Source organism: Dermochelys coriacea, chromosome 2 (genome assembly GCF_009764565.3).
Source record: "Dermochelys coriacea isolate rDerCor1 chromosome 2, rDerCor1.pri.v4, whole genome shotgun sequence".
Lineage (NCBI taxonomy): Eukaryota > Metazoa > Chordata > Testudines > Dermochelyidae > Dermochelys > Dermochelys coriacea.
Genome location: NC_050069.1, coordinates 267,897,793 through 267,924,330, shown reverse-complemented (window position 1 = coordinate 267,924,330; position 26,538 = coordinate 267,897,793). Strand labels below are relative to the sequence as shown.

The following is a 26,538-nucleotide window of genomic DNA, read 5'->3' as shown; positions in this document are numbered from 1 at the left end:
GAAAAATTCCTCCTTTTCTCCTGACCAACCTCCCTCTGTGCCTGCCCCAGCAGGGTGGCCAATGGAAACATCCTGAAGATGAAGGGAGAAAAGTCATCTGTTAAGGGAGGATGAAGCTGGCAACCAATGAGGCACTAGCCCACACAGAAGAGGCAGGGTATAAAAGGGCTTCCCCCAGGAGGGACAGGATTGCCTACCCAGCTCTCACTGAATCCCACAGGGCACAGGATGGAGACCTGCCTGAAAGTCCTGCTGATCCTCGGGGTGGTCACAGCAGCCCCCGTGCCATCATTGTCCCCTCTGCCAACCCACAAGGATGCGGTTTTAGCTGCAGTTCAGATCTACAACCAAGAGCCGGGCACAACACTGGCCTATCGGCTCCTGGAAGCTGAGCCGCAGCCAGACTGGGTGAGTGATCTGGGGAATCACTTTTTGGCCTGTTAGATGATGCTTAAGCTCATAGGGCGAGTCAATGGGAATCGCAGCCCTGTGATGCTAGGCTCCTGTACCTACACTTTGGTATTTGCACCCTTGCTGTTATTACCCAGGGCTGATTTCTGACTGTGCCATGAAAGACAGTTTCTGCTCACAATCCAAGTAGGCAGTGGTTAGGGGAAGGGGATCAACAGGGAATTTATAGACAAGCCAGTTCGAGTCATTGAAAGCATGGCCAAAATTGGTTATAAAGAGGGAGTGAAATATGTGCAGGGATGGGTAGCAGCCAGACAGCTATTTCCCTGTATTACCACACAGCAGCTTCCTGGTCCCGCTGCAGTGGAAGGGCCTGAGAGCAGCAGTTCAGATTCAGTAGGCAGAGAATGTTTTCCATTTGAATTATACTCTAAGCAACTCGGGGCAGGGACCGTCTTACTCTGTGTTTGTACAGCGCCTGGCACAAAGGTGGTGGCCAGCCATAAGTGTTCAAAGAGAATGTGTCCGCCCTGAAAAAATCATGCAATTGGCTTAAAAATTACAATTTAATAAAGATACCAGTGTGGTTCTTATGGGTTTTTTTTTTTTTTGCTGTCTGGGTTCTGAGCCTTTACAAATAAATACTGATTATTGGTCATTAAAAGATATGGCTCTTAGAAAGCTTAAAAAGCTTTAGGAAAAGACCATTTGAATTCAGTGCCCTTCCTGGGTCTCCTTATGCAGAGAATTCAAATTTAGCAGTATGTAGAAGACCGATTTAATTAAAAGACATTTGTTAATCCCTTATTATCATTATTTATTACGTGGCAATAATTATTAAATGCTGGGCACTATTCTTCCCGGAGGGCCCTAATTGATATATTTATATCCCAGCAGCATCTGCAGGTTCAAGCCAAGACCACGGCCCCATTGTGCTAGTACATATATACATAGTAAGATACAGTTCCTGCCTAGAAGAACTTTACAATCCAAATAGATAAGACAAAGGGTCGGAGAAAGGACATATTATTATCTGCATTTTAGAGGGGGAAACTGAGGCACAGAGCAATACCTTGCAATCAAAATAAGCATACACTATCCTATGTTCTAATGTATGTAATTTTTCATTAATGCCCTGTTCACTGACACTATGTTGACTGCAAAAGTTGTCAGAGTTACCATTTATCTTCAGTACAAGTTTGTATGCGTTTTAAAATGCTGCCCTTGCTCTGAAAAGTGGGAGTGCCTAAAATGGCATCCCCTTGTTCAGCACAGCGGCTACCTCTGCGTTTTCACAGTCAGAACTGGCGGCTATGAGCCAAGAGTTTTGTAAGTAACAAGTGATTTCAGGTGCCCAACTTGAAACACCTCAGAAGGGTCTAATTTCCAGAACATTCTCAGCACCCGCACAGTGAGAGTCAGGCCCCTTCAAATAGGGCACCCAGTTGTGAGGCACACAAACTCACCAGCCATGTTCTAAAATCCTGACCCGTGGCTAACAGAAATGCTCGCTCCTTTGTACTCCAGCTGGGTCTGCAGAGTGGGAGCTGGATTCTATTCCTTCTCATACATCATCAACAGCGCCTTGTTTCTGGGGCTCCCATGATGAGGCATGAAAAGCAAAAGCAGGGCTTGAGCTTCAGAGCAAATATTCAATTGGCAGGACTGACAGTTAGGGAAATAACCATATTTTTAATGAAAGGCTTGATCCCGTGAGCTACTGAGCACCCTCTGCTCGCAGTGAGGTCAGTGGAAGTTGAGGGTGCTCAGCACCACACAGGAGTGCTCAGAGTGTTTCATGATCAAGCCCAAAAGGAGGACACTGGGAGTCCGATTCTGCAAACACTTGCACACACAAGTAACTTCTGCAAGACAGGAACCTACATATAGAAATTACAGGGAGGCAATAAGACCTGGAATCCCAGGAGTTCATTTGAACCATGTCATTTCAGACCAGAACCGCACTTTCAGCAATTAAAACACATGCAGAAACACTCAGGGTACGTCTACACTACGAAATTAGGTCAAATTTATAGAAGTCGGTTTTGTAGAAAGTGTTTTTATACACTCGAGTGTGTGTGTCCCCACACAAAAGCTCTAAGTGCATGTAGTCGGTGGACTGTGTCCACAGTACCGAGGCAACAGTCGACTTCTGGAACTTTGCACTGTGGGTAGCTATCCCATAATTCCCGCAGTCTCCACCACCCATTTGAATTCTGGGTAGAAATCCCAGTGCCTGATGGGGCTAAAACATTGTTGCGGGTGGTTCTGGGTACATATCGTCAGGCCCCCGTTCCCTCCCTCCCTCCGTGAAAGCAAGGGCAGACAATTGTTTTGCGCCTTTTTTCTTGAGCTACCTGTGCAGACGCTATACCAGGGCAAGCATGGAGCCCATTCAGCTAACCATCACCATATGTCTCCTGGGTGCTGGCAGACGTAGTACTGCATTGCTACACAGCAGCAGTTTATTGCCTTTTGGCAGCAGACAGTGCAGTATGACTGGTAGCCGTCGTTGACATAGTCCTGGGTGTGACTCAGCCAGGTCATTTCCCTTGTTTCGTCTCATGGCGATTGAGTCCTACTGGCAGTGCACTGTCTTTTAATCTGCAGCTAGCAGAAGACGATGGCCAGTAGTCATACTGCACCATCTTCTGCCGAGCACCCAGGAGGTGACAATGGCTAGCGGTCGTACTGCACAGTCTGCTGCCAGCATGATGTATAAAGATAGATGAAGTGGCTCAAAACAAGAAATAGACCAGATTTGTTTTGTATTCATTTTCTCCTCCCTCCCGCCCTCTGTGAAATCAACGGCCTGCTAAACCCAGTTTTGAGTTCTATCCTTGAGGTTTTGAGTTCTATCCTTGAGGTGGCCATTCAGTTTCTCGCAAAGCCACCCCCTTTGTTGATTTTAATTCCCTGTAAGCCAACCCTGCAAGCCATGTCGTCAGTCGCCCCTCCCTCCATCAGGGCAACAGCAGACAATCATTCTGTGCCTTTTTTCTGTGCAGACGCCATACCACGGCAAGCATGGAGCCTGCTCAGATCACTTTAGCAATTAGGAGCACATTAAACACCACACGCATTATCCAGCAGTATATGCAGCATCAGAACCTGGCAAAATGAAACCGGGCAAGTAGGTGACGTCAGCGTGGTGAAGAGAGTGATGAGGACATGGACACAGACTTCTCTCAAAGCATGGGCCCTGCCAATGTGGGCATCATGGTGCTAATGGGGCAGGTTCATGTGGTGGAACGCTGATTCTGGGCTTGGGAAACAAGCACAGATTGGTGGGACCGCATAGTGTTGCAGGTCTGGGACGATTCCCAGTGGCTGCGAAACTTTCGCATGCATAAGGGCACTTTCATGGAACTTTGTGACTTGCTTTCCCCTGCCCTGAGGCACAAGAATACCAAGATGAGAGCAGCCCTCACAGTTGAGAAGCGAGTGGCAATAGTCCTGTGGAAGCTTGCAACACCAGACGGTCAGTTGGGAATCAATTTGGAGTGGGCAAATCTACTGTGGGGGCTGCTGTGATGCAAGTAGCCAACGCAATCAAAGATCTGCTGATATCAAGGGTAGTGACCCTGGGAAATGTGCAGGTCATAGTGGATGGCTTTGCTGCAATGGGATTCCCTAACTGTGATGGGGCCATAGACGGAACCCATATCCCTATCTTGGGACCGGAGCACCAAGCCAGCGAGTACATAAACCACAAGGGGTACTTTTCAATAGTGCTGTAAGCACTGGTGGATCACAAGGGACGTTTCACCAACATCAACGTGGGATGGCCGGGAAAGGTACATGACACTCGCATCTTCAGGAACTCTGGTCTGTTTCAAAAGCTGCAGGAAGGGACTTTCTTTCCAGACCAGAAAATAACCATTGGGGCTGTTGAAATGCCTATAGTTATCCTTGGGGGCCCAGCCTACCCCTTAATGCCATGGCTCATGAAGCCACACATATGCAGCCTGGACAGTAGTCAGGAGCTGTTCAAGTACAGGCTAAGCAAGTGTAGAATGGTGGTAGAATGTGCATTTGGACATTTAAAAGTGCGCTGGCACAGTTTACCGACTCATTTAGACCTCAGCGAAACCAATATTCCCCACTGTTATTACTGCTTGCTGTGCACTCCACAATATCTGTGAGAGTAAGGGGGAGACGTTTATGGCGGGGTGGGAGGTTGAGGCAAATTGCCTGGCTTCTGGTTACGCACAGCCAGAAACCAGGGCGGTTAGAAGAGCACAGGAGGGTGCGGTGCACATCAGAGAATCGTTGAAAACCAGTTTCATGACTGGCCAGGCTACAGTGTGAAAGTTCTGTTTGTTTCTCCTTGATGAAACCCCCCACCCCTTAGTTCACTCTACTTCCCTGTAAGCTAACCACCCTCCCCACCTCCCTTCGATCACCGCTTGCAGAGGAAATAAAGTCATTGTTGCTTCACATTCATGCATTCTTTATTAATTCATCACACAAATAGGGGGATAACTACCAAGGTAGCCCAGGAGGGGTGGTGGAGGAGGCAAGGACAAGGCCACACAGCACTTTAAAACTTATTGAATGCCAGCCTTCTGTTGCTTGGGCAATCCTCTGGGGTGGAGTGTCTGGGTGGCCGGAGGCCCCCCCACCGCGTTCTTGGGCGTCTGGTTGAGGAGGCTATGGAACTTGGGGAGGAGGGCGGTTGGTTACACAGGGGCTGTAGCGGCGGTCTGTGCTCCTGCTGCCTTTCCTGCAGCTCAACCATATGCTGGAGCATATTAGTTTGATCCTCCAGCTGCCTCAACATTGAATCCTGCCTCCTCTCATCAGACTGCCGCCACCTTTCAGCTTCAGCCCTCTCTTCAGCCCGCCACCTCTCCTCCCGGTCATTTTGTGCTTTCCTGCACTCTGACATTGTCTGCCTCCACGCATTTGTCTGTGCTCTGTCAGTGTGGGAAGACAGTATGAGGTCAGAGAACATTTCATCGCGAGTGCTTTTTTTTCGCCTTCTAATCTTCTCTAGCCTCTGGGAAGGAGAAGATCCTGTGATCTTTGAAACACATGCAGCTGGTGGAGGAAAAAAAAAGGGACAGTGGTATTTGAAAAGACACATTTTATAGAACAATGCGTACACTCTTTCACGGTAAACCTTGCTGTTAACATTACATACATAGCACATGTGCTTTCGTTACAAGGTCGCATTTTGCCTCCCCCCATCGCGTGGCTAACAGCGGGGAACGTTTCTGTTCAGCCATAGGCAAACAGCCCAGCAGGGACAGGCACCTCTGAATGTCCCCTTAAGAAAAGCACCCTATTTCAACCAGGTGACCATGTATGATATCACTCTCCTGAGGATAATACAGAGAGATAAAGAACGGATGTTGTTTGAACGCCAGCAAACATACACTGCAATGCTTTGTTCTACAATGATTCCCAAGTACGTGCAACTGGCCTGGAGTGGTCAAGTGTCCTACCATGGTGGATGGAATAAGGCTGCCCTCCCCAGAAACCTTTTGAAAAGGCTTTGGAAGTACATCCAGGAGAGCCACGAATGCCAGGGCAAATTAATCATTAAACATGCTGGCTTTTAAACCACGTATAGTATTTTAAAAGGTACACTCACCAGAGGTCCCTTCTCCACCTGGTGGGTCCGGGAGGCAGCCTTGGGTGGGTTCGGGGGGTACTGGCTCCAGGTCCAGGGTGAGAAACAGTTCCTGGCTGTTGGGAAAACTGGTTTCTCCGCTTGTTTGCTGTGAGCTATCTACAACCTCCTCATCATCGTCTTCCTCGTCCCCAAAACCTGCTTCCGTGTTGCCTCCATCTTCATTGAAGGAGTCAAACAACACGGCTGGGGTAGTGGTGGCTGAACCCCCTAAAATGGCATGCAGCTAATCATAGAAGCGGCATGTTTTGGGCTTTGACCCGGAGCGGCCGTTCGCTTCTCTGGTTTTCTGGTAGGCTTGCCTCAGCTCCTTAAGTTTCACGTGGCACTGCTTCGGGTCCCTGTTATGGCCTCTGTCCTTCATTCCATGGGAGATTTTCACAAATGTTTTGGCATTTCGAAAACTGGAACGTAGTTTTGATAGCACGGATACCTCTCTCCATACAGCGATCAGATCCCGTACCTCCCGTTCAGTGCATGCTGGAGCTCTTTTGCGATTCTGGGACTCCATCATGGTCACCTCTGCTGATGAGCTCTGCATGGTCACCTGCAGCTTGCCACACTGGCCAAACAGGAAATTGAAATTCAAAAGTTTGCGGGCCTTTTCCTGTCTACCTGGTCAGTGCTTCTGAGTTGAGAGTGCTGTCCAGAGCGATCACAATGAAGCACTCTGGGATAGCTCCTGGAGGCCAATACCATCTAATTGCATCCACAGTACCCCAGATTCGACCCAGCAAAATCGATTTCAGAGCTAATCCCCTTGTCGGGGGTGGAGCAAGGAAATCGATTTTAAGAGCCCTTTAAGTCAAAAAAAAGGGCTTCGTCATGTGGACGGGTGCAGGTTTACATCGATTTAATGCTGCTAAATTCGACCTCAACGCCTAGTGTAGACCAGGGCTCAGTGACTGGATTTTCTAAGAGAAGGGCAGGGAACAGGAGAGGAAAGGGGGAGGGGGAAAGAGAATTGCAAAATACTAATTATTTGTTCATGCTGTAGAAACATGGGCCAGAACCTCATCTGGTGCAAATCAGCTCCATTTAAGACAAAGGAGCTACATCAGAGTTAGGCCACAGCATATGAAGTTACATTCCTGGATTTATGCTTGAACAGCATTTGAAAAATTCAAGGCCCTAGAGTATTGATGAGAATGATTATTAATAACTGTTTAGTTCAGTAGAACAGAACAAGTCAATACTTACATTCTCTTTAGGGTAAGGGCTGTGTGTGTGTGTGTGTGTGTGTGTGTGTGTGTGTGTGAACAGCCAATCTGGGTCTCTGGGCGATACTGTCACATAAAAGAAAAATATTTACAAGGCCAAAGTGCCTTGTTGCTCACTGTGACTGTTAATTTTTCTTATTCATTGAACTTCTTAGATCATGTCTTCTAAAACTATCCAACCACTGAGATTTACTGTGAAAGAGACAGTGTGCTTGGTATCAGAGAAACGTGACATCAACCAGTGTGAATTCAAAGAAGATGGGGTAAGGATCACTGCCTGCATGGAGAAAACTCCCTCTGCTCTTCTATCTCACTGACCACACAGATGCTCAACAGCATCTTTCAGATCCCCAAGCCTCATAGAAAATATATACTTCAAGCAGAGATGTAAAGGAAGGAAGGGTGCTACGGTATAGTGCCTCTTCTGCTGTATCCTATTACTGATCGTTACATCAAGATGTCATACATTCATTCATCCAACCCCTAATTATAGGATTACGTGGTATTTAATTACTGGTTTGCTGTTGTCAGCTGGGGCACCGTTCTACTGGGGAACCTTCACTGAAGTCAAAAAGTGAAGGGGATGCAGCTCATGTATAATATTATTTGTGGTACACTAGCACTTTGACATCCCTAATGAGATCAGGGCCCCATGGTGTCAGGTGCTACACAGACAGTCCCTGCCCCAAACAGTTCACAATCTAAACAGACAAGACAGAGAGAGGTTGGCCGAGAGGGAGTGCTCTTATCCCCGTCTCACTGGTCGGTGATGTGACTCAAGGTCACACACCAGGACAGAGGCACAGTGAAGAATTCAACCCAGGTGTCCTGAATCTGTGCCCATCGCTGTAACTGCAAGACCCTGCTTCTAGTTCTGTAAGCATGCTCTGCCCTAACAGCAATCCAGCCTCACTTGGCTCAACTGAGTGTAGATTTTGACTCATTCTCTCCTTGTCTATATCTACATTTACTCATACACTTTTTTCTGTGGGCCACTCTCACTCATCTGGAGTACACAAAGAATCCCACAGATCGCACAGAGACTGCTTGCAAAGTAAGGTGCTATTGAACATGAGCCAGGGTTACATAGATTATGAGCTCCTTGGGGCAGAGACCATCCTTCTGGTCTGTATTTGTACTTTCCCTAGCACAATGGGGTCTTGATCCACTGTGATGCCCAAAACAGGCCCAAGGTCGAGCCTCCCTACCTCCTGCTGAACTTGCGACCAACCCACACTGGGAAGCAGGTCTCCACATGCGAGTGGCCTGAGTGTTATCATTCCCTGACAGTAAGATGCTGAGGTCTCTTTTCTCTCCCTTGCAGCTGGTCAAAGACTGCTCTGGATTCTTCTCCACTGAACAGGAACCTGCTTCCGTCATTATCAAATGCGAGGAGGCATCTGAGGAGGTGAGTGGCCTAAACGGCCTCCTTTCTGGTCACAGCTGGGCTGAGGCAGGGTTACGGGTTTCCCTCGCTGAGATCCTGGCCAGGTATTTCACACTGTGCAAGTGTCCCCAGAACAAGTGTCCAGCTCCACCTGCTGGCAGCGAGTTGGCAAAGGCCTCCTGCCCCATGAGCCTGGAGGTGGAAACCTACAGTTGCCAGCAGAACCGCAGGGAGCAAATTCTAATCTCACTGGGATACATAAGAAACCTAAAGCTCCATACGGTGCCTGGGAGCGGGGCAAGGGCATGGGGGTCTGGGGAGGCTCCTCACCACCTACCTTTGTCTGGCAGCGACATTTACATACGTTGTATGATGCAGACACTGAATGGCCCCTGGTCCCACACACCAGACAAAGGTCCCAGCATGGCCCTTCCTTCTTACCTTAGAGCAGGGACCTGCCCAAGGTGGCTGTAAGGGTTACAGACAGCAAAGCGGGAGGGGATAAGGGCTGCTTATAATCCTGCACCTTAAATGGCACAGCCCTAGCACACATCCTTCCAGCAGGCAAGCTCCTGCCCCTCCCTCAGAGCCACAGAGCAATGTCAGAGTCCTGACCAGAGCCCTGTCCAGAGTCCAGTGGGAACACTCACTCCTGAAAGCTACTCCTCTCCCACACTAGCCATCTAGGCCCACAGTGACACTGGTCGGATGCTCTCTGTTGTTCTAGAGAGGCCATGTGCTCCAGGGGACACAGCACTGGCTTGGGACTCAGGAGACCTGGGCTCTACTCCTTGCTCTGCTACTGACCAGCTGTGTGACCTCAGGCATGTCACACTCTCACCCCTCACCCTTTGCCCCTCTGTCTATCTAGACTGTAATCCCCTTGGGGCAGAGACTGTCTCCCACTGTGCGTGTGTTACAGCAACTACCACAGCCCTCATCAAAGTTGGGGCCTCTAGTCATTGCTAATAACAAATGAAACACAAGAGAGAACAAAGTAATATTCCCTGAGCTTCAGGAGCCCGTTTCATTCTGCGTGGAGATGCTTACCCTGACTTCTTTTCTCTCTAGCCTAATCTTGTCACACGGGGCCGCTGGAAAAGATTCTGGAGAGGAGCTGGCAATTTTTTTCGTCAGCATGGTTTGAATATCCTTAATGCTAGTCTCAAACTAATTGGCTAACAAGATCCAGAAATAGAGAAGATGAAAGCGAGCCGATGCTGCCAGATCCATCTGTGCCTCCATTTCTCCTACACTGGAAGCACTATTGGAAGCAAGGCTTATAACAATCTGAACAGCTTCAAAGCATCTGCTTGTATCTACCGCTTAGCCACTCTTTCAGTGCTGCTCACCAGGACCCCTCTGCATAATAAATTGCCATTCTGCAAACCTATACTGTAGTCCTCTGCTTCCATATTGTGGGAGGATATTAGGGACATGAACCAGAGTGAATCACCTGACAGTCCTGCTGGCCAATGAAAGACCCTGAGTAAGAGTCACGTGCCATCCTCCTTAAAGAGATCCATCCCCTGCCCAATTGCAACAGAGATCAGACACTAAGGCCCAACTTGTTAAAAGTGACTAGCACAGGATGTCCTCAAAGAGGCCTGGTTTTCAGAAAGTGCTGAGCAGCTTCCCTCCGAAAATGTGGCCCCTTCAAGATCTCTCTAAATTTGGAGACACCCAAAATCAATGGTCACTTTGGAAAATGTAGAACTCAGGGCATGTAATGCTTTAGAATCTGGAATTTTCATTCATCCACCACAAGATGGCAAAATATTGGCCTCAGTGGGCCCTAAGGGAATGGGTTGAAATAGCACACACAAGCCACGAAGGATCTTAATTGGGTTAACGGCCATAGAAAAGGAATGCTTGGACACGGGGCTGGCCGTTAAAAAGCTGCAGCCATATCTTTTTGGGCAGTGCTTTACTGTGTATATTGACCATTTGCCTCTGACGTAGCTTCACCAAATAAAAGGGATTAATGCCAAGCTCCTGAGATGGAGCCTGCTCCTCCAGGGTTATGACATGGAGGTGGCCCACGTGAGGGGGAGTGCCAATGTTACAGCCGATGCTTTATCATGAGGCGGGGCCCTGAACTTCTCCAGGTGACTAGCTAAGTGACCCCGCTCAGTTCAGACTCAAAGGGGTTGGGGGGGGGAGATGTGATGAAGCAAGGGGGGGTTCTTGTTGTTTTCAATGGTTTGCATGCAGACGGGGTGAGACTCAGTTTCCCTTGGTGTTTCTGGTTTAACAAGGTGGTGGGAGAGGGAGTTTGTTGTTATAGAGGGCCAGCAAATGGCCTGGAGAATGGATACCCCAGTGACTGGTGACCTGGTTACCGGGAGGCCCAGCTTGGGAGTCACAGCTGGTTCTGGCCAGAGGGAGGACAATGGACTGTGGAGAGAGGTCCCCAGTGACCTGACCTGCCAGTTCCAACCAGAGGGGAAACAAAGGACGGATGAGAGGAGAGGTTGAGAGAAGAGGAGGCCCAGGTGGCCTGTTTACCTGGGACAGAAGACAAAGGACAGAGGTGGGACTTGGGGGACAGTGATATTGGATGCCTAGCTGGAAGGTGGGGGTTCTGAGCTGAGAGGAGAGAGCATCCAGAGCCCACCTGGAGGCCGAAGAGACTTAGATGTACTGTGCTGAAGGATGCTAGGTCTGAGGCCCTGAGAGTTTCCTATGCTGTGTTCAGTTACTCAATAAACCCTTCTGTTTTATGCTGGCTAAGAGTCACTCCGGTCTAAAGATCAGGGTTGAATTATTCCCTCTGGGTGTGGAGGTCCAGAGTGAGTGGACTCCCTAAGGGGGCCCACGGCAAGAGACAGGCGTGCTGAGGGCTCAGAGAGGTGCAGTTCTAGGAGGCGGAGGTGCCTATGGCTTAACCCCCGAGGGAGAGTGGACCCCTGAGAAGGGCTGTCACACTGAAGGGGGTTCCTCCCAGGAACCGTATAGAGCCAGGAGAGAACATGAGACCTTTGAGTCTGTGACAAGAGGCCAATATGGCTACATCAGGCGCTCTTTAGTGACCTGCAAATCATAAAGTGGAATCATGGACAAATTGCTAAGGATAAGTAGAAAAGAACAACCCAAGTATATAGGGACAAAACCAGGAAGGCTAAGACCCAAAATAAGTCACACCTAGCAAGGGACATACAAGGCAATAAGAAGAGGTGCTATAAACCCATTAAGAGCAAAGTAAGATGAAGGAAAGTGCAGGTCTGCTATTTAAGAGGTAAGGAGAGATAATAATAGACAACACCAAAAAGACTGAGGATTTTGATGCTTATTTTACCTCAGTCTTCACTAAAAGTGTTGATTGTGACGAGATGCTTAACAAGAAGGGGGGAAGGAACACAAGCCAGAATAGGGAAAACAGATTAAAGAATATTTAAATAAGTTAGATGTATTCAAGTTGGCAAGGCTGGACGCCATTCACCCTAGGGTACTTAATAAACTATCCGAAGCAATCTTTGTACCAGTAGCAATTATTTTCCAAAACTCATGGAGGGCATGTAGGGTCCCAGAGGTCTACAGAAGGGAAAACTTGGTACCTCTCTGAAAAAAGGGAACGAAGGGGACCTGAGGAATTACAGACAGTCAGCCTAACTTCGATACCTGGAAAGTTACTCAAACAGACCATTAAACAATCCATGTGTAAGCGCCTAGAGTAGAACAGCATGATAAGTAGTAGACAAAATGGATTTGTCAAGAACTAATCATGCCAAATCAATTTAATTTCTTTTTTTGTCAGGCTATTGGCCAGCATGTGAGGTGAAACAGTATATGTGCTATATCTTGATTTTAGTAAAGCTTTTGACACAATCCCACATGACATTTCATGGAATCATAGAAGATTAGGGTTGGAAGAGATCTCAGGAGGTCGAGTCCAACCCCCTGCTCAAAGCAGGAGCCCACGAACTAAATCATCCCAGCCAGGGCTTTGTCAAGTTTGGCCTTAAAAACCTCTAAGGATGGAGATTTCACCACCTCCCTAGGCAACCCATTCCAGTGCTTCACCACCCTCCTAGTGAAATACTGTTCCCTAATATCCAATCTAGACCTGCCCCACTGCCACTGGAGACCACTGCTCCTTGTTCTGTCATCTGTCACCACTGAGAAAGGCTGAGCTCCATCCTCTTTGTAATCCCCCTTCAGGTAGTTGAAGGCTGCTATCAAATCCCTCCTCACTCTTCTCTACTGCAGATAAACAAGCCCAGTTCCCTCAGCCTCTCCTCATAAGTCATGTGCCCCAGCCCCCTGATCATTTTCGTTGCCCTCTGCTGGACTCTCCAATTTGTCCACATCCCTTCTGGAGTCTGGATGCAGTACTCCAGATGTGGCCTCACCAGTCCCAAACAGAGGGGAATAATCACGTCGCTCTATCTGCTGGCAATGCTCCTACTAATGCAGCCCAGTATGTCGTTGGCCTTCTTGGCAACAAGGGCACACTGCTGACTCATACCTAGCTTCTCATCCACTGTAATCCCCAGGTCTTTTTCTGCAGAACTGCTGTTTAGCCAGTCAGTCCCCAGCCTGTAGCGGTGCATGGGATTCTTCAGTCCTAAGTGCAGGACTCTGCACTTGTCCTTGTTGAACCTCATCAGATTTCTTTTGGCCCAATCCTCCAATTTGTATAGGTCACTCTGGACCCTATCCCTACCCTCCAATGTATCTACCTCTCCACACAGCTTAGTCTCATCTGCAAACTTGCTGAGGGTGCAATCCATCCCATCATTCAGATCATTGATAAAGATGTTGAATAAAACTGGCCCCAGGACTGACCTGTGGTACACTCCGCTTGATACTGGCTGCCAACTAGACATCAAGCCGTTGATCACTACCCATTGAGTTTGACAATCTAGCCAGCTTTCTATCCACCTTATAATCCATTCATCCAATCAATACATTTTTAACTTGCTGGCAAGAATACTGTGGGAGGCTGTATCAAAAGCTTTGCTAAAGTCATGATATATCACATCAACTGCTTTCCTCATATCCACAGAGCCAGTTATCTCATCATAGAAGGCAATCAGGTCAGGCATGACTTGCCCTTTGTGAATTCATGTTGACTGTTCCTGATCACCTTCCTCTCCTCCAAGTGCTTCAAAATGGTTTCCTTGAGGACTTGCTCCATGATTTTTCCAGTGACTGAGGTGAGGCTGACTGGTCTGTAGTTCCCCGGATTCTCCTTCTTCCCTTTTTTAAAGATGAGCACTATATTTGCCTTTTTCCAATCATTCAGGACCTCCCCTGATCACCATGAGTATTGCATAAGCAAATGAGAGGAATTGGTCTAGATGAAATACTAAAGGGTGGGTGCAACACTGGTTGAAAAAACCTACTCAAAAATAGTTATGAATGTTCACTGTCAAACTGGGAGGGTGTATTTAATGGTATCCTCCAGTGGTCTGTCCTGGGTCCGTTACTATTCAATATTTTCATTAATGAGGTGGATAATAGAGTGGAGAGTATGCTTATAAAATTTGCAGAGGACACCAAGCTGAGAGGGGTTGCAAGCACTTTGCAGGACAGGATTAAAATTCAAAATAACCTTGATCAATTGGAGAACTTTTCTGAGATCAACAAAATAATATTCAGTAAAGACAAGTGCAAAGTACAACACCAAAGAAGGAAAAATCAAATGTCCAAATACATAATGGAGAATGACTGGCTAGGTGGTAATACTGCAGAAATGGATCTGGGGTTACAGTAGATCACAAACTGAATATGAGCCAAATTGCGGGATGCTCTTTTGAAAAAGGTTAATCTCATTCTGGGGTGTGTTAACAGGAGTGTCATATGTAAAACCCAGGAGGTAATTGTTCCATTCTACTGGGCACTGGTGAGACCCCAGCTGGAGTGCTGTGTCTAGTTGTGGGGGCCACACTTTAAAAAATACATAACAAATTGGAGAGAGACCAGAGGAGAGCAACCAAAATGATACAAAGTTTAGAAAATCTGACCTATGAGGAAAGGGGGGAAAACGGGGCATGTTTAATTTTGAAAAAAGAAGACTGAGGGGGACCCGATAACAGTCTTCAAATATGTGATGGGCTGTTATAAAGAGGGTGGGGATCAATGGTTCTCCATGGAGACTGAAGGTGGGACACGAAGCAATGGGCTTTATCCGCAGCTAGGGAGAGTTAGGTTAGATTTTAGGAAATACTTTCTAACTGTAAGGATAGTTAAACTCTGGAATAGTTTCAGCATTAACTGCTCTTTTGATACCCTTCCCCCTCTGCCCTCGTTCCTTGGCACCCACGATTTAAGCACACACTAAACATTCCAGGAAGCACCCACCAGTCTTATGGGGTCCCTACCAGGTCAAAGTCTTTCTAACACTTCCGCAAAGGTTGGGGCCCCCGTTGGACAGAACATCTTGTCAGATTGCTGGATCAGAATCCATGTCAGTTTAAACTCAGCCTTTTTATACCGAAAGCCCTTTCTTTGATTGTCTCTGGAAACCCCAGTTTTGAACCAATATATTGAAACTTCTCCAGAGGCAGATACCTTTCTAGAATGGTTCAGTTTTAGTGACTTGCCTTAATCACCCCCTCCTCTGTTGTTTGTAGTTCCTGGAGGAGGTCTGGTACCCCTCCCCCAGGGAGTAGGACACAATCACACCGAAGCCATTCCTAGGTTTAACGCTTTGGTCCCCAAAGATCCTGCAGTGGGTACCAGTAGCTATCACATCCAGTTCTTCCTCAGCTCAGGGTCTGCTGCCAAGGAGTGAATGTGGTGGCTGCTGTGGCCACAGTGACCCACCAACAGGATCATTCCACCTCTCCCCATCCAGTGCTGGGAAGGGCCATCGTGTCACCCCACTAGGACACCCCTGATTGTTACTCTGACCTTGGGGGATTTGTTGTTTGTGCACTTGGGTTTTCCCAAAAGCTGTTGCTTCCTTTTGCAGGAAATACCTGTTAGCAAATATGCCAGGACTAGAAGATATGGGAACTCAAATCAGCTGGGATCATGGGGATCGGCTGCACACCCCACATTCACAAGAGTGTACGGCTTTCAGTGTCCGGAGGTCAATAGCCCTTGCGGCTCTCTGTCAGGGAAACCCACCATCAGGGAGATATCTCACTGTACCCACTGTGCTAGGGATCCTCTTGGGACAAATGTACCTGCATCTCTAGGCACCCAGGTTATAATCAATGGGAACTTGACCAGATGGTAAAATGCATAACTCCATTAAATTCTATAGATCAAGAGGCACTGTTATCAGCAAGGAATTTATCCCATAGGTAGGGTATGATTTTCTCCATTGTGTTTGATGGCATGTCTGCCTTAGGAGACTGCGTACAGAGAGAGAGAGAGAGAGAGTGTGGGTGTGTGGTGGAGGACAGACTGACAACTTTGTGCACACATTTTAGACTGCGAGACACACTTCTGGGCAACACTTGCTTATCATTGAGTTTGACATGTGAGAGGCACTGGTAAAGCACAGGGACCAAGTGGATTTGGAATTTTTATACAAAATATCATCTGATGCTTGGTTCAAATGACAGGAGCTGCAGAGAAGGTTCTCATGCTAACGATGCCATTGTAAGAAGAGGCAGAGATAAGGGAGCTTCCAGGCTTTCACTGAGAAAGGAATTTGGAACCTAATCAACTATGTAACTGAACCGTTGCTGTTGACCTTCATAGTTTTCATACAGTCATAGTTGTTAAGGCCACCAGAGACCATTGTGGGAGTCTAGTCTGACCTGCTGTGGAACACAGGACAGGCCAAAGAACCTCAGCCAATCAATTTTGCCTCAAGTCCATAACTTCCATTTGAGCGAGAGCATCTCTTTTAGAAAGAGATCCAGTCCTGACTGAAAACCAGCAAGTGATGGAGAATCCAGAATATCCTGAGGTAAATTGTTCCCGTGGTCAATTATCTTCACTATTATAAAATGCACCATATTTTTACTCTGAACAGTATAAGTGCTCCAATTTTTAAGCCCCAAATCTGCAGTTATTCTAAAGGACAGAACCCTGTGCCCACATGGAACCCAATGAAGACACAATGGGGTGCCACACGGGTGCCAGTCTCTGTCTGTCTGCACAATACTGGAATTGGGGTTTTACTTAGCACAACCAGAAATGGACTAGAAACCCTATTCCAGTGAGCAAACTGCTAGGGGTCTTACCCAACTAACTTCTATTTCCTGCATTTGCAAAAGAAATACCATAGCATTTGGGAAGCAAACCTGCAACTGCTCTAACATTACAGTTCTGTGTAGGTGAGGGTAAGAGACCCATTCTGAATAACCTCAGTCCTTAGCTCTTTCAGGTCGAAGTACTTTTCTCTAATAGCAGAATTTATATTACATTTTACATACTTGGACATTGTCTAATTAACCCTCCCAACACTCCTGAGACCCAGGTCTAGGGAATATTATAATCTCCATTTCAGGGAGTTCCAGGCACAGATATGCCATTTATCTTTGTCTCCTCTAATGAAAGCATAACCTGAGAAAGGAAAGGTGCTTTAGTTCTCTGTAAGGTAAATCACAGACTGTCCAACACAACAGGTCACAACACACATGTGTAAAGTCACTATAGGTGTGTAGTGTTCTGAGATATCTGTATTGTGTGTGTGACAGACACAGGGTATTTGAAAACTCTGAAGAGCCGTTTCTAGGGAAAAATTCATGGCAAAATTACTTATTATCAGTGATTTGCATCACAGCAGCCCCCGTTCAGTGCCTGTACCAGAATCCCATTGCGCCAAGCACCGTACCCAGGAATGAAGCCTGGAGTTGGCTGGTAGCCACCATTGATGAGGGCAGTCTTTAAGGTCAGCCTGCACTGGGATGGCCCCACGGTCCCCTTTAAACCAACCTGTATTAAAAGCACTTCATGCAAACTAGGGGTCTCTCATTAGCTGAAGGCTTCAGGAGGACACACAAAGCTCTATGGAAACAAGTTTCCTGAAATCTGAGGCTTTGATCTCTGTGCTCCGGATCCCCCAAACTCTGGGCCTGCAGGGGCAGCCCCTCGCTTTTCCACAGAAGAGAGCTAGGGAGTTCTGGAGGAGCCTGCTGCATGGCATGGTTGTGGGGACCGTATGAGCAGTGAGGATTGTGTTGGAATCAGTACTGGCTGGCCGTGGAGGGAGGGGCTGGATTCCGGGATCTGGGGAATGGGGACACAGGAAAGAGGTGCTGGCTGGCTATGAAGGAGGCAGTTTCCCTCCAGATCTGGGGGACTGGGCATACAGGAAAGATATGCCAGTGACGTCTGGAGAAAGAGCTGCTTGAGGGACCTGGACAGCCATGAGGGATAAATGCTGGTCAGTTTCCCAAGGGCAGGTTGTGCTGCAGATGGAGGAGCCTGTGCTCCATGCTCGGAGGATTTCACTGCAGTGCAGAAACACTGGTAACACAGGGCAAACCAAGAGAAACCCCGCAAATTTCAGTTAAGCAGGAGTGTTGGGATAAGCAGGGTTCAGTGATCAGGTTTGTGCTAGAGAGCTTCATGGAGAAAGCACAGAGACATCTCACAGATAGAAAAGCAACATCTTGTTACAGATGAACCTTCAAGAAGGAGACTGCAAATGTTTGCAGGCCCCTTGGCTGAGCAGTGCTAAACCTTGGGGCACCCACAGAGCTGCAGTGGGACTCTCAGAGCAACCACTATTCAATAAAGTGCCAGAAGATAAAGACGAGGAGCTGAATTCTTCACTGCCATGCACCTCAGTCTTCTTATTCATATGACACTAGCACCTACACATAACAACCAAGATCTATTATGCTAAGCACTGTACGCAGATGTAACAAGAGAGTCCTTGCCTTTATGAGTGTTCAATCTAAACAGGCAATACGGACGAAGAGTGGGAGAAAGTAAGGATCACTATTCACAGATGGGGAACTGAGCCTCAGACAGATAAAGTGACTTGCTGGAAGTCACACATGGAGTAGACAGAATTTGCAAAATAATGGCCAAATTCAGTCATCAAAATCCAAACTGTGACCAAGTACAACTCTGCATCAAGCTATACCCCAGGGGAGCACATGCAAGAGGCACTCCCTAGGTTGAGAGGGAAATTTCAGCTGGACAAAACATGATTTTGTGATTATGGTTTTACAATAATTATAATAAGTAAATTAAATGTTATCACGACACAAGGATCAGATGACCTAATAGGGGAGTGTTATAAGACACTTCAAGAACTTCTAGCAACTGACTGATAGAGAAGTAAGTGGTACGAGTGCATTGCTACCCAACCCCACGTAAAGCAGCACCAGCTTTAATTCACATACCGCACAGGGAGGGATGGAATTGTCAGTTACAAACCCCGACCGTCCTGCCTGGATTACCAAACCGTAGCTAAACAGTCAGCCAGAATGTGCAAGAAATGAGCTGAAGAAAGAATCCTGAGACTTCCTGTTCTTATCCCACAGCAGAATCCTGATGAAGGGGAATTCACAGCCAGGAATACCGTCCACACTGTTTACTGTATTTTGTGTAGGAGGGAAAGTATTGGAAAAGCCCCACTCAGAGGACACAGAGAATGTGCTCAAATCACACAGAAGAGATCTGATAGTTTGATTGTGCTTGACAGAACTGCAGGACCAGTGGATAAAGAGGAAGTGGCCGATAGGATATAACTGGCTTTTAGTAACACATTTGAGACAGTGTCTCATGAAATCAGACTCTCAAAATTAATTCAACTTTTCTTGGGTAGGGACACAGCCACGTGCACTGGAAATTGGCCATCTGTGAATACAGGATAAGGAAAAAAGGATAGCAGCCTAGAAAGGACTTAACCCCATGAGAGGGGGATACATTTGGAAAGGGGGCTAGGGGTATGACTAGGAGCAATGGGATAACATGAAGAAGGGATGGGTTAGGCTGACTCATAGGAAGACTTCATGATAGCAAAATGTCTCAGGCTTTATAACAGAGCCCTCCTATTGGACATGGGGCAGTCCCATTGTTACAAATACAAAAGAGCAGGTTGGCGTGTCAGGAGCAGTCTGGTGTGGGGTTATCCATTGTTAATGCACTGTACAGTCCCCTTGGATTTAGTGGTGGCACCATCAAAACCAATGACCTGGGCCTACTGACTGGCTCTAGGGGAATGCTTGTTGTGTGATTTCTGACTGAGAGCTGTTGGGAAAACCTATGGTTGTCTGGACTTTAGGGACAGGTCTTCTTTTCATGTAAATCAGCATAGATCCATGAAAGCCAATGGAGCTATGGCAACTATACCAGATGAGGATCTGGCCCAACAGAATTAAGACACGTAGCTCAGCCTTTCCCAATATAGGGGGCCCTGGATACCCCCTACTCACTACCATGGGTTGTTTTGCAATTCATGCACACGATTTCAGCAATTTATTTGAAAAAATCCTCCTTTTCCTCTGACTGACTCCCCCCCCATGCCTGCTCCAGCAGGGTGGCCAATAGAAATGTGGGGAAAAGTCACCTGTTAAGGGAGGACCGAAGCAGGCAGCCAACAAGGCACCAGCCCATACAGAGAAGGCACCATATAAAAGGCTTTCCCTGGGAGGACAGGGTTGCCCACCCAGCTCTCACTGAATCCCACAGGGTACAGGATGGAGACCTGCCTGAAAGTCCTGCTGATCCTCGGGGTGGTCACAGCAGCCCCTGCGCCATCATCGTCCCCTCTGCCAACCCACGAGGATGCGGTTTTAGCTGCAGTTCAGATCTACAACCAAGAGCCAGATATAACACTTGCTTATCGGCTCCTGGAAGCTGAGCCACAGCCAGACTGGGTGAGTGACCTGGGGAATTGCTTTGTGGCCTGTGTATATTCGATGCCGCTTGAGCTCATAAAGCAGGTCAATGAGAAATCGCTGGCCTCTGATGCTAGACTCCTGAACCTACAGTCTGGTATTTGCACCCTTGCTGTTATTATCCAGGGCTGATTTCTGGTGTTGCCAGCTATGGGCTAGGTACTCTCCAGGCACTCATGAAAGACAGTTTCTGCTCACAATCCAAGTAGGCAGTGGTTAGGGGAAGGGGAATGACAGGGAATTTATAGACAAGCCAACCTGAGTCACTGAAAGCAGCATGGCCAAAATTGGTAATAAAGAGGATGTGAAATATGTGCAGGGACGGGGTAGCAGACAGACAGCTATTTCCCTGTATTACCACCCACAGCTTCCTGGTCCTGTTACAGAGGAAGAGCCTGAGAGCAGAAGTTCATTCAGATTCAGCAGGCAGAGCATGTTTTCCATCTGAATTACACTCTGAGTAACACGGGGCAGGGACCGTCTTACTCTGCGCTTGTACAGCGCCTGGCAAAAAGGCGATGGCCAGCCATAAGTGTTCAAAGAGAATGAGTCAGCCCTGAAAAAATCATGCAATTGGCTTACAATTCTTGAGTGTTCTTAAAGTAACACATTTGTTTTGTTTTGTTTTTTCTGTCTGGGTTCTGAGCCTTTACAAATAAATACTGATTATTGCTCATTAAAGGCATGGAGTTTGGAAGGTTTAAAAAGGTTTAAGAGGAAAAATTCTTTGAATTAAATGCCTCCCTGGGTCTCCTTATGCAGAGAATTCAAATGGAGTAATATGTAGAAGACACATTTAAATTAAAAACATTTGATGATCCCTTATTGTCATTATTTATTAAGTGGCAACAAAGTGCTGGGCACTATTCTTCCTGGAGGGACCGAATAAATATATTATTTATATCCCAGCAGCATCTACAGGTTCCATCTAAGACCACGGCCCCATTGTGCTAGGTGCTGTACAAATATATACTGTCAGCCCTGGTGGATCGGGCTCATGCAGAAGGGCGGTGCACACCCGGGAAGTGGTGAGAGGGGATTAAGGGAACAGATGGAGTCCTGTCACTCTGGGGCTGACAGCCAGAGGCCCCACCTCCCCGGGACAGTCCTGGCCTGAATGCTGCCGCCCCGAGTCAGTCACTGCCAGAATCTTGCCACCCAGGCTCTCCCTCCCATCACCCCAATCCCTCACCAGGAGACAGCCCAGGCTTGGGCTCTTTTCCTTATCCCGCAATCACTCACCTGGAGGCAATGGCAGGGCTACAGTTGTCAGCACTGGGCAGTGGGGATCTGGCTGTCAGCCCTGGGGTAACAGCAGCAGTGCAGAAGTAAGAGTGGCAACGGGACACTAAGTGTACTGTGAAAAGTGATATTTCACATTGCCACCCCACCTTATTCTGCACTGCTGCTGCAGGGCCCTGCCTACAGAGCTGGATGCCCACCTGGCAGCCGCTGCTCTCTGATCCCCTGGGAAGCAGTATATGTATTTGACTGGCAGGGGAGGGGGGAGAGATAAATGACTACAGATACAACGAAGAGGGGTGCGATCAATTAAATTTGAGAACCACTGGACTAGAACAAGTCAATGCTTACATTCTGCTTATATTGGCATCTTTCTGCAGGGCCTCATCTGCGTATGTGTTTGAACAGCTCCTAGCACAATGCGGATCTGATGCCAATCTAGGCCTCTGGGCAATACTGTAATACAACAGAAAATAATTACAAGGCCAAAGTGGAGCCTGGTGCCTTACTGCTCACAGTGAATGTTTATTTTGTTCTTTCATTGAATTTCTTCTTAGGATGTGTCTTCAAAAACTATCCAACCGCTGACATTCACTGTTCAAGAGACAGTGTGCCCAGTAAAAGAGAAACGCGACATCAGCCAGTGTGAATTCAAAGAAGATGGGGTAAGGATCACTTGCTGCATGGAGACACCTCCCTCTGCACCTTAAGTTGACCAATAGCATCTGTCAGGTCCCAAAGCCTCACAAAAAAAGTGTATTTCCAGCAGAGACATAAAGGAAGGAATGGGGCTATGGGACACTGCCTTTTCCACAGTAGCCTCCTTACTAATCCTTACATCAATGTCACAAACAACATCCATTCATTCATCCATCTGCTAATTATAGGACTGGATGGTTTTTAATCTCTAGTTTACTGTTGTCAGCTGGGGCACTGTTCTATCGGGGAACCTTCACTGAAGTCAAAAGGAGAAGGGGATGCAGGTCATGTAAAATATAATTCGTGGTACACTGATGTCCCTAATGAGATCAGGGCCCCATGGTGCCACGTGCTGCATAAACTCAGACAGTCCCTGCTCCGCCCCAAAGTGTTCACAATCTAAATAGACCAGACAGAGAAAGGGGGCCGAGAGGGAGTGCTCTTATCCCCGTCTCACTGATGGGTGATGTGACTCACTCAAGCTCACACACCAGGACAGTGGCAGAGTGGAGAATTCAACCCAGGTCTCCTGAATGGCAGCCCAGCGCTTTAACTGCACGTCCACGTTTCTAGTTCTGTAAGCATGCTCTGCCCTAACAGCAATCCTGCTTCACTTGGCTCAACTGAGTATAGATTTTGACTCATTCTCTCCGTGTCTATGTCTACATTTACCCATATGCTGTTCTCTGTGGGCCCCTCTCACTCATCTGGAGTACACAAGGAATCGCACAGTGACTGCTTGCAAAGTAAGGAACTATTGAACATGAGGAAAGGCTACTTAGATTGAAAGCTCCTCAGGGCAGGGATCATCTTTCTGGTCTGTGTTTGTACAGTTGCTCTCGCAATGGGATCCTGATCCAGGGTGATGTCCAAACCAGGCCCAAGACTAAGCCTCCCAACGTCCTCCTTAACTTGTGACCAAACCACACTGGGAAGCAGGTCTCCACATGCAAGAGGCCTGAATGTTAGCGCTCCCTGACAGTAAGATGCTGAGGTCTCTTTTTGTCTCCCTTACAGCTGGTCAAAGACTGCTCTGGATTCTTCTCCACTGAACAGGACCCCGCTTCCGTCATTATCAAATGCGAGGAGGCGTCTGAGGAGGTGAGCTGGGCTGAGGCAGGGTTAAGGGTGTCTCTTGCTGAGATCCTGGCCAGGTATTTCACACTGCGCAAGTGTCCCCAGGACAAGTGTCCAGCTCCAACTGCTGGCAGCGAGCTGGCAAAGGCCTCCTGCCCCATGAGCCTGGAGATGGAACCCTACAGCCGCCAGCAGAACCGCAGGGAGCAAATTCTAATCTCACTGGGATACATAAGAAACCTAAAGCTCCATACGGTGCCTGGGAGCGGGGCAAGGGCAGGGGGGTCTGGGGAGGATCCTTACCACCTGCCTTTCTTTTGGCATTGATGTTTACACACGTTGTATGATGCAGACACTGAATGGCCCCTGGTCCCACACACCAGACAAAAGGCCCCAGGCACGGCCCTTTATTCTTGCTCTACAGCAGGGACGTACCCAAGGTGGGCATAAGGGTTACAGATAGTAAAGGGGCAGGGGATAAGGGATAAATCTAATCCTGTGCCTTCAATGGCACAGCCCTAGCACACTGTCCCCCCAGCAGGCAAGCTCCTGCCCCTCCCTCAGAGCCACAGAGCAATGTCACCCCCTGTCCAGAGTCCAGTGGGAACACTCACTCCTGAAAGCTACTCCTCTCCCACACTAGCCATCTAGGCCCACAGTGACACTGGTCGGATGCTCTCTGTTGTTCTAGAGAGGCCATGTGCTCCAGGGGACACGGCACTGGCTTGGGACTCAGGAGACCTGGGCTCTACTTCCTGCTCTGCTACTGACCAGCTGTGTGACCTCAGGCTTGTCACGCTCTCACCCCTCACCCTTTACCCCTCTGTCTATCTAGACTGTAATCCCCTTGGGGCAGAGACTGTCTCCCACTGTGCGTGTGTTACAGCAACTACCACAGCCCTCATCAAAATTGGGGCCCCTAGTCATTGCTAATAACAAATGAAACATAAGAGAGAACAAAGTAACATTCCCTGAGCTGCAGGAGACAGTTTCAATCTGCGTGGAGATGCTTACCCTGACTTCTTTTCTCTCTAGCCTAATATCATCACACGGGGCCGCTGGAGTAGATTCAGGAAAAGAGCTGGCAGGTTTCTTCGTCGACATAAAGGGAAAATCATTCGTGCTGGTATAGGTATCGCCCTTGGCTAAGAAGATCCAGAAAGAGAGGAGATGAAAGCGAGCCGATGCTGCCAGACCCAGACGTGGCTCCGTTTCTTCTCCACTGGAAGCACCATTGGAAGCAAGGCTCATAACAATCTCAACAGCTTCAGAGTATCTGCTTCTATCCACCGCTTAGCAGCTGTTGCAGTGCTGCTCACCAGGGCTGCTGTGCGTAATAAATTGGCATTCTGCAAACCCTATACTGTTGTCCTCTGCTTCCATATTGTGGGAGGAGATTAGGGATATGAACCAGAGTGAGTCACCTGACTTTGCTACTGGCCAATGAAACCCCCCCAACTAGGAGTCACACGCCATCCTCATTAAAGAGACCCAACCCCTGCCCTATTGCAACAGAGATTCAGACACTAAGGCTCAACTTGTTAAAAGTGACTAGCAACTATGGGTGCCCAACACGGGATGTCCTCAAAGGGGCCTGGTTTTCAGAAAGTGCTGAGCAGCTGCCCTCCAAAAATGTGGCCCCTTCAAAGTCTCTCTAAGTTTTGAGACACCCCCAAAATCAATTGACAGGTTTCAGAGTAGCAGCCGTGTTAGTCTGTATTTGCAAAAGGAAAGGAGTACTTGTGGCACCTTAGAGACTAACAAATTTATTTGAGCATAAGCTTTCATGAGCTACAGCTAATGTGCCACAAGTACTCCTTTTCTTTTTCCAAAATCAATTGTCACTTTGGAAAATTTAGCACTCAGGGCATGTAATGCTTTAGCCTCCCTGATTTACTGCAGGTTCCATCCAGAAAGTGGGTAACACCCTCTGCCCTCTTGGTTCTATGACACAGGTAGCCCATAACACCCAAAGAAATCACTCCCTGGTGGCTTAGTACACTCCGGGAAGGAGGGACTGACAATGTCCTGTGTTAAAGGCTTGATGGTGATCAGGTCCCTTTGCAGCCCCTCTGCCATGGGATGAATACAAGGGAATCATAGAATCATAGAATATCAGGGTTGGAAGGGACCTCAGGAGGTCATCTAGTCCAACCCCCTGCTCAAAGCAGGACTAATCCCCAACTAAATCATCCCAGCCAGGGCTTTGTCAAGCCAGGCCTTAAAAACTTCTAAGGAAGGAGATTCCACCACCTCCGTAGGTAATGCATTCCAGTGTTTCACCACCCTCCTAGTGAAAAAGTTTTTCCTAATATCCAACCTAAACCTCCCCCCACTGCAACTTGAGACCATTACTCCTTGTTCTGTCATCTGCTACCACTGAGAACAGTCTAGATCCATCCTCTTTGGAACCCCCTTTCAGGTAGTTGAAAGCAGCTATCAAAACCCCCCTCATTCTTCTCTTCTGCAGACTAAACAATCCCAGTTCCCTCAGCCTCTCTTCATAAGTCATGTGTTCCAGTCCCCTAATCATTTTTGTTGCCCTCCGCTGGACTCTTTCCAATTTTCCACATCCTTCTTGTAGTGTGGGGCCCAAAACTGGACGCAGTACTCCAGATGAGGCCTCACCAATGTTGAATAGAGGGGAATGATCACGTCCCTTGATCTGCTGGCAATGCCCCTCATGGGCAACGCCCCTTATACATCCCAAAATGCCATTGGCCTTCTTGGCAACAAGGGCACACTGTTGACTCATATACAGCTTCTCATCCACTGTTCTTTCTACACATCGGGATGGTTTGTCCCTGTAACCTCAATAAGGATTCTTTAAAATACAGCCAACTCTCCTGGCCTCCTTTCCCCCTCATGTTATTCTCCCAGGGGATCCTGCCCATCAGTTCCCTGAGGAAGTCAAAGTCTGCTTTTCTGAAGTCCAAGGTCCGTTTTCTGCTGCTCTCCTTTCTTCCCTGTGTCAGGATCCTGAACTCGACCATCTCATGGTCACTGCCTCCCAGGTTCCCATCCACTTTTGCTTCCCCGACTAATTCTTCCCAGTTTGTGAGCAGCAGGTCAAGATGAGCTCTGCCTATAGTTGGTTCCTCC

The 26,538-nt window shown here is 47.8% G+C and overlaps 2 protein-coding genes and 1 long non-coding RNA gene across 3 annotated transcripts in view; 2 read left to right on the top strand and 1 right to left on the bottom strand.

Moving 5' to 3' along the window:
- The window catches only part of LOC119851888 (cathelicidin-related peptide Oh-Cath-like), a 141,310-nt gene that overhangs the window by 27,807 nt on the left and 86,965 nt on the right, over positions 1-26,538 (top strand). The window lies entirely within an intron of this gene.
- LOC119851445 lies at positions 214-24,794 on the top strand. Its single transcript, XM_038391297.2, has 8 exons — positions 214-408; positions 7,425-7,532; positions 8,594-8,681; positions 16,468-16,478; positions 20,191-20,397; positions 22,218-22,325; positions 23,377-23,460; positions 24,472-24,794. The coding sequence occupies exons 1-8, from the start codon at positions 229-231 to the stop codon at positions 24,583-24,585; spliced, it is 900 nt and encodes a 299-aa protein (XP_038247225.1). The 5' UTR covers positions 214-228; the 3' UTR covers positions 24,586-24,794.
- LOC122459075 overlaps positions 21,992-26,538 on the bottom strand; it is a 62,379-nt gene continuing 57,832 nt past the window's right edge. Inside the window, exon 3 of the long non-coding RNA XR_006279533.1 lies at positions 21,992-22,116. This is a non-coding gene — a long non-coding RNA (uncharacterized LOC122459075). The remainder of the gene's footprint in view (positions 22,117-26,538) is intronic.

What these genes read in the sequence shown, in the direction of transcription:
- LOC119851445 (XM_038391297.2), top strand. Translation starts at nt 229, where the DNA reads ATGGAGACCTGCCTGAAAGTCCTGCTGATCCTCGGGGTGGTCACAGCA. An exon ending in CTGAGCCGCAGCCAGACTGG is followed by an intron (nt 409 to 7,424) that starts GTGAGTGATCTG and finishes TGAACTTCTTAG; the next exon opens with ATCATGTCTTCTAAAACTAT. An exon ending in GTGAATTCAAAGAAGATGGG is followed by an intron (nt 7,533 to 8,593) that starts GTAAGGATCACT and finishes TCTCCCTTGCAG; the next exon opens with CTGGTCAAAGACTGCTCTGG.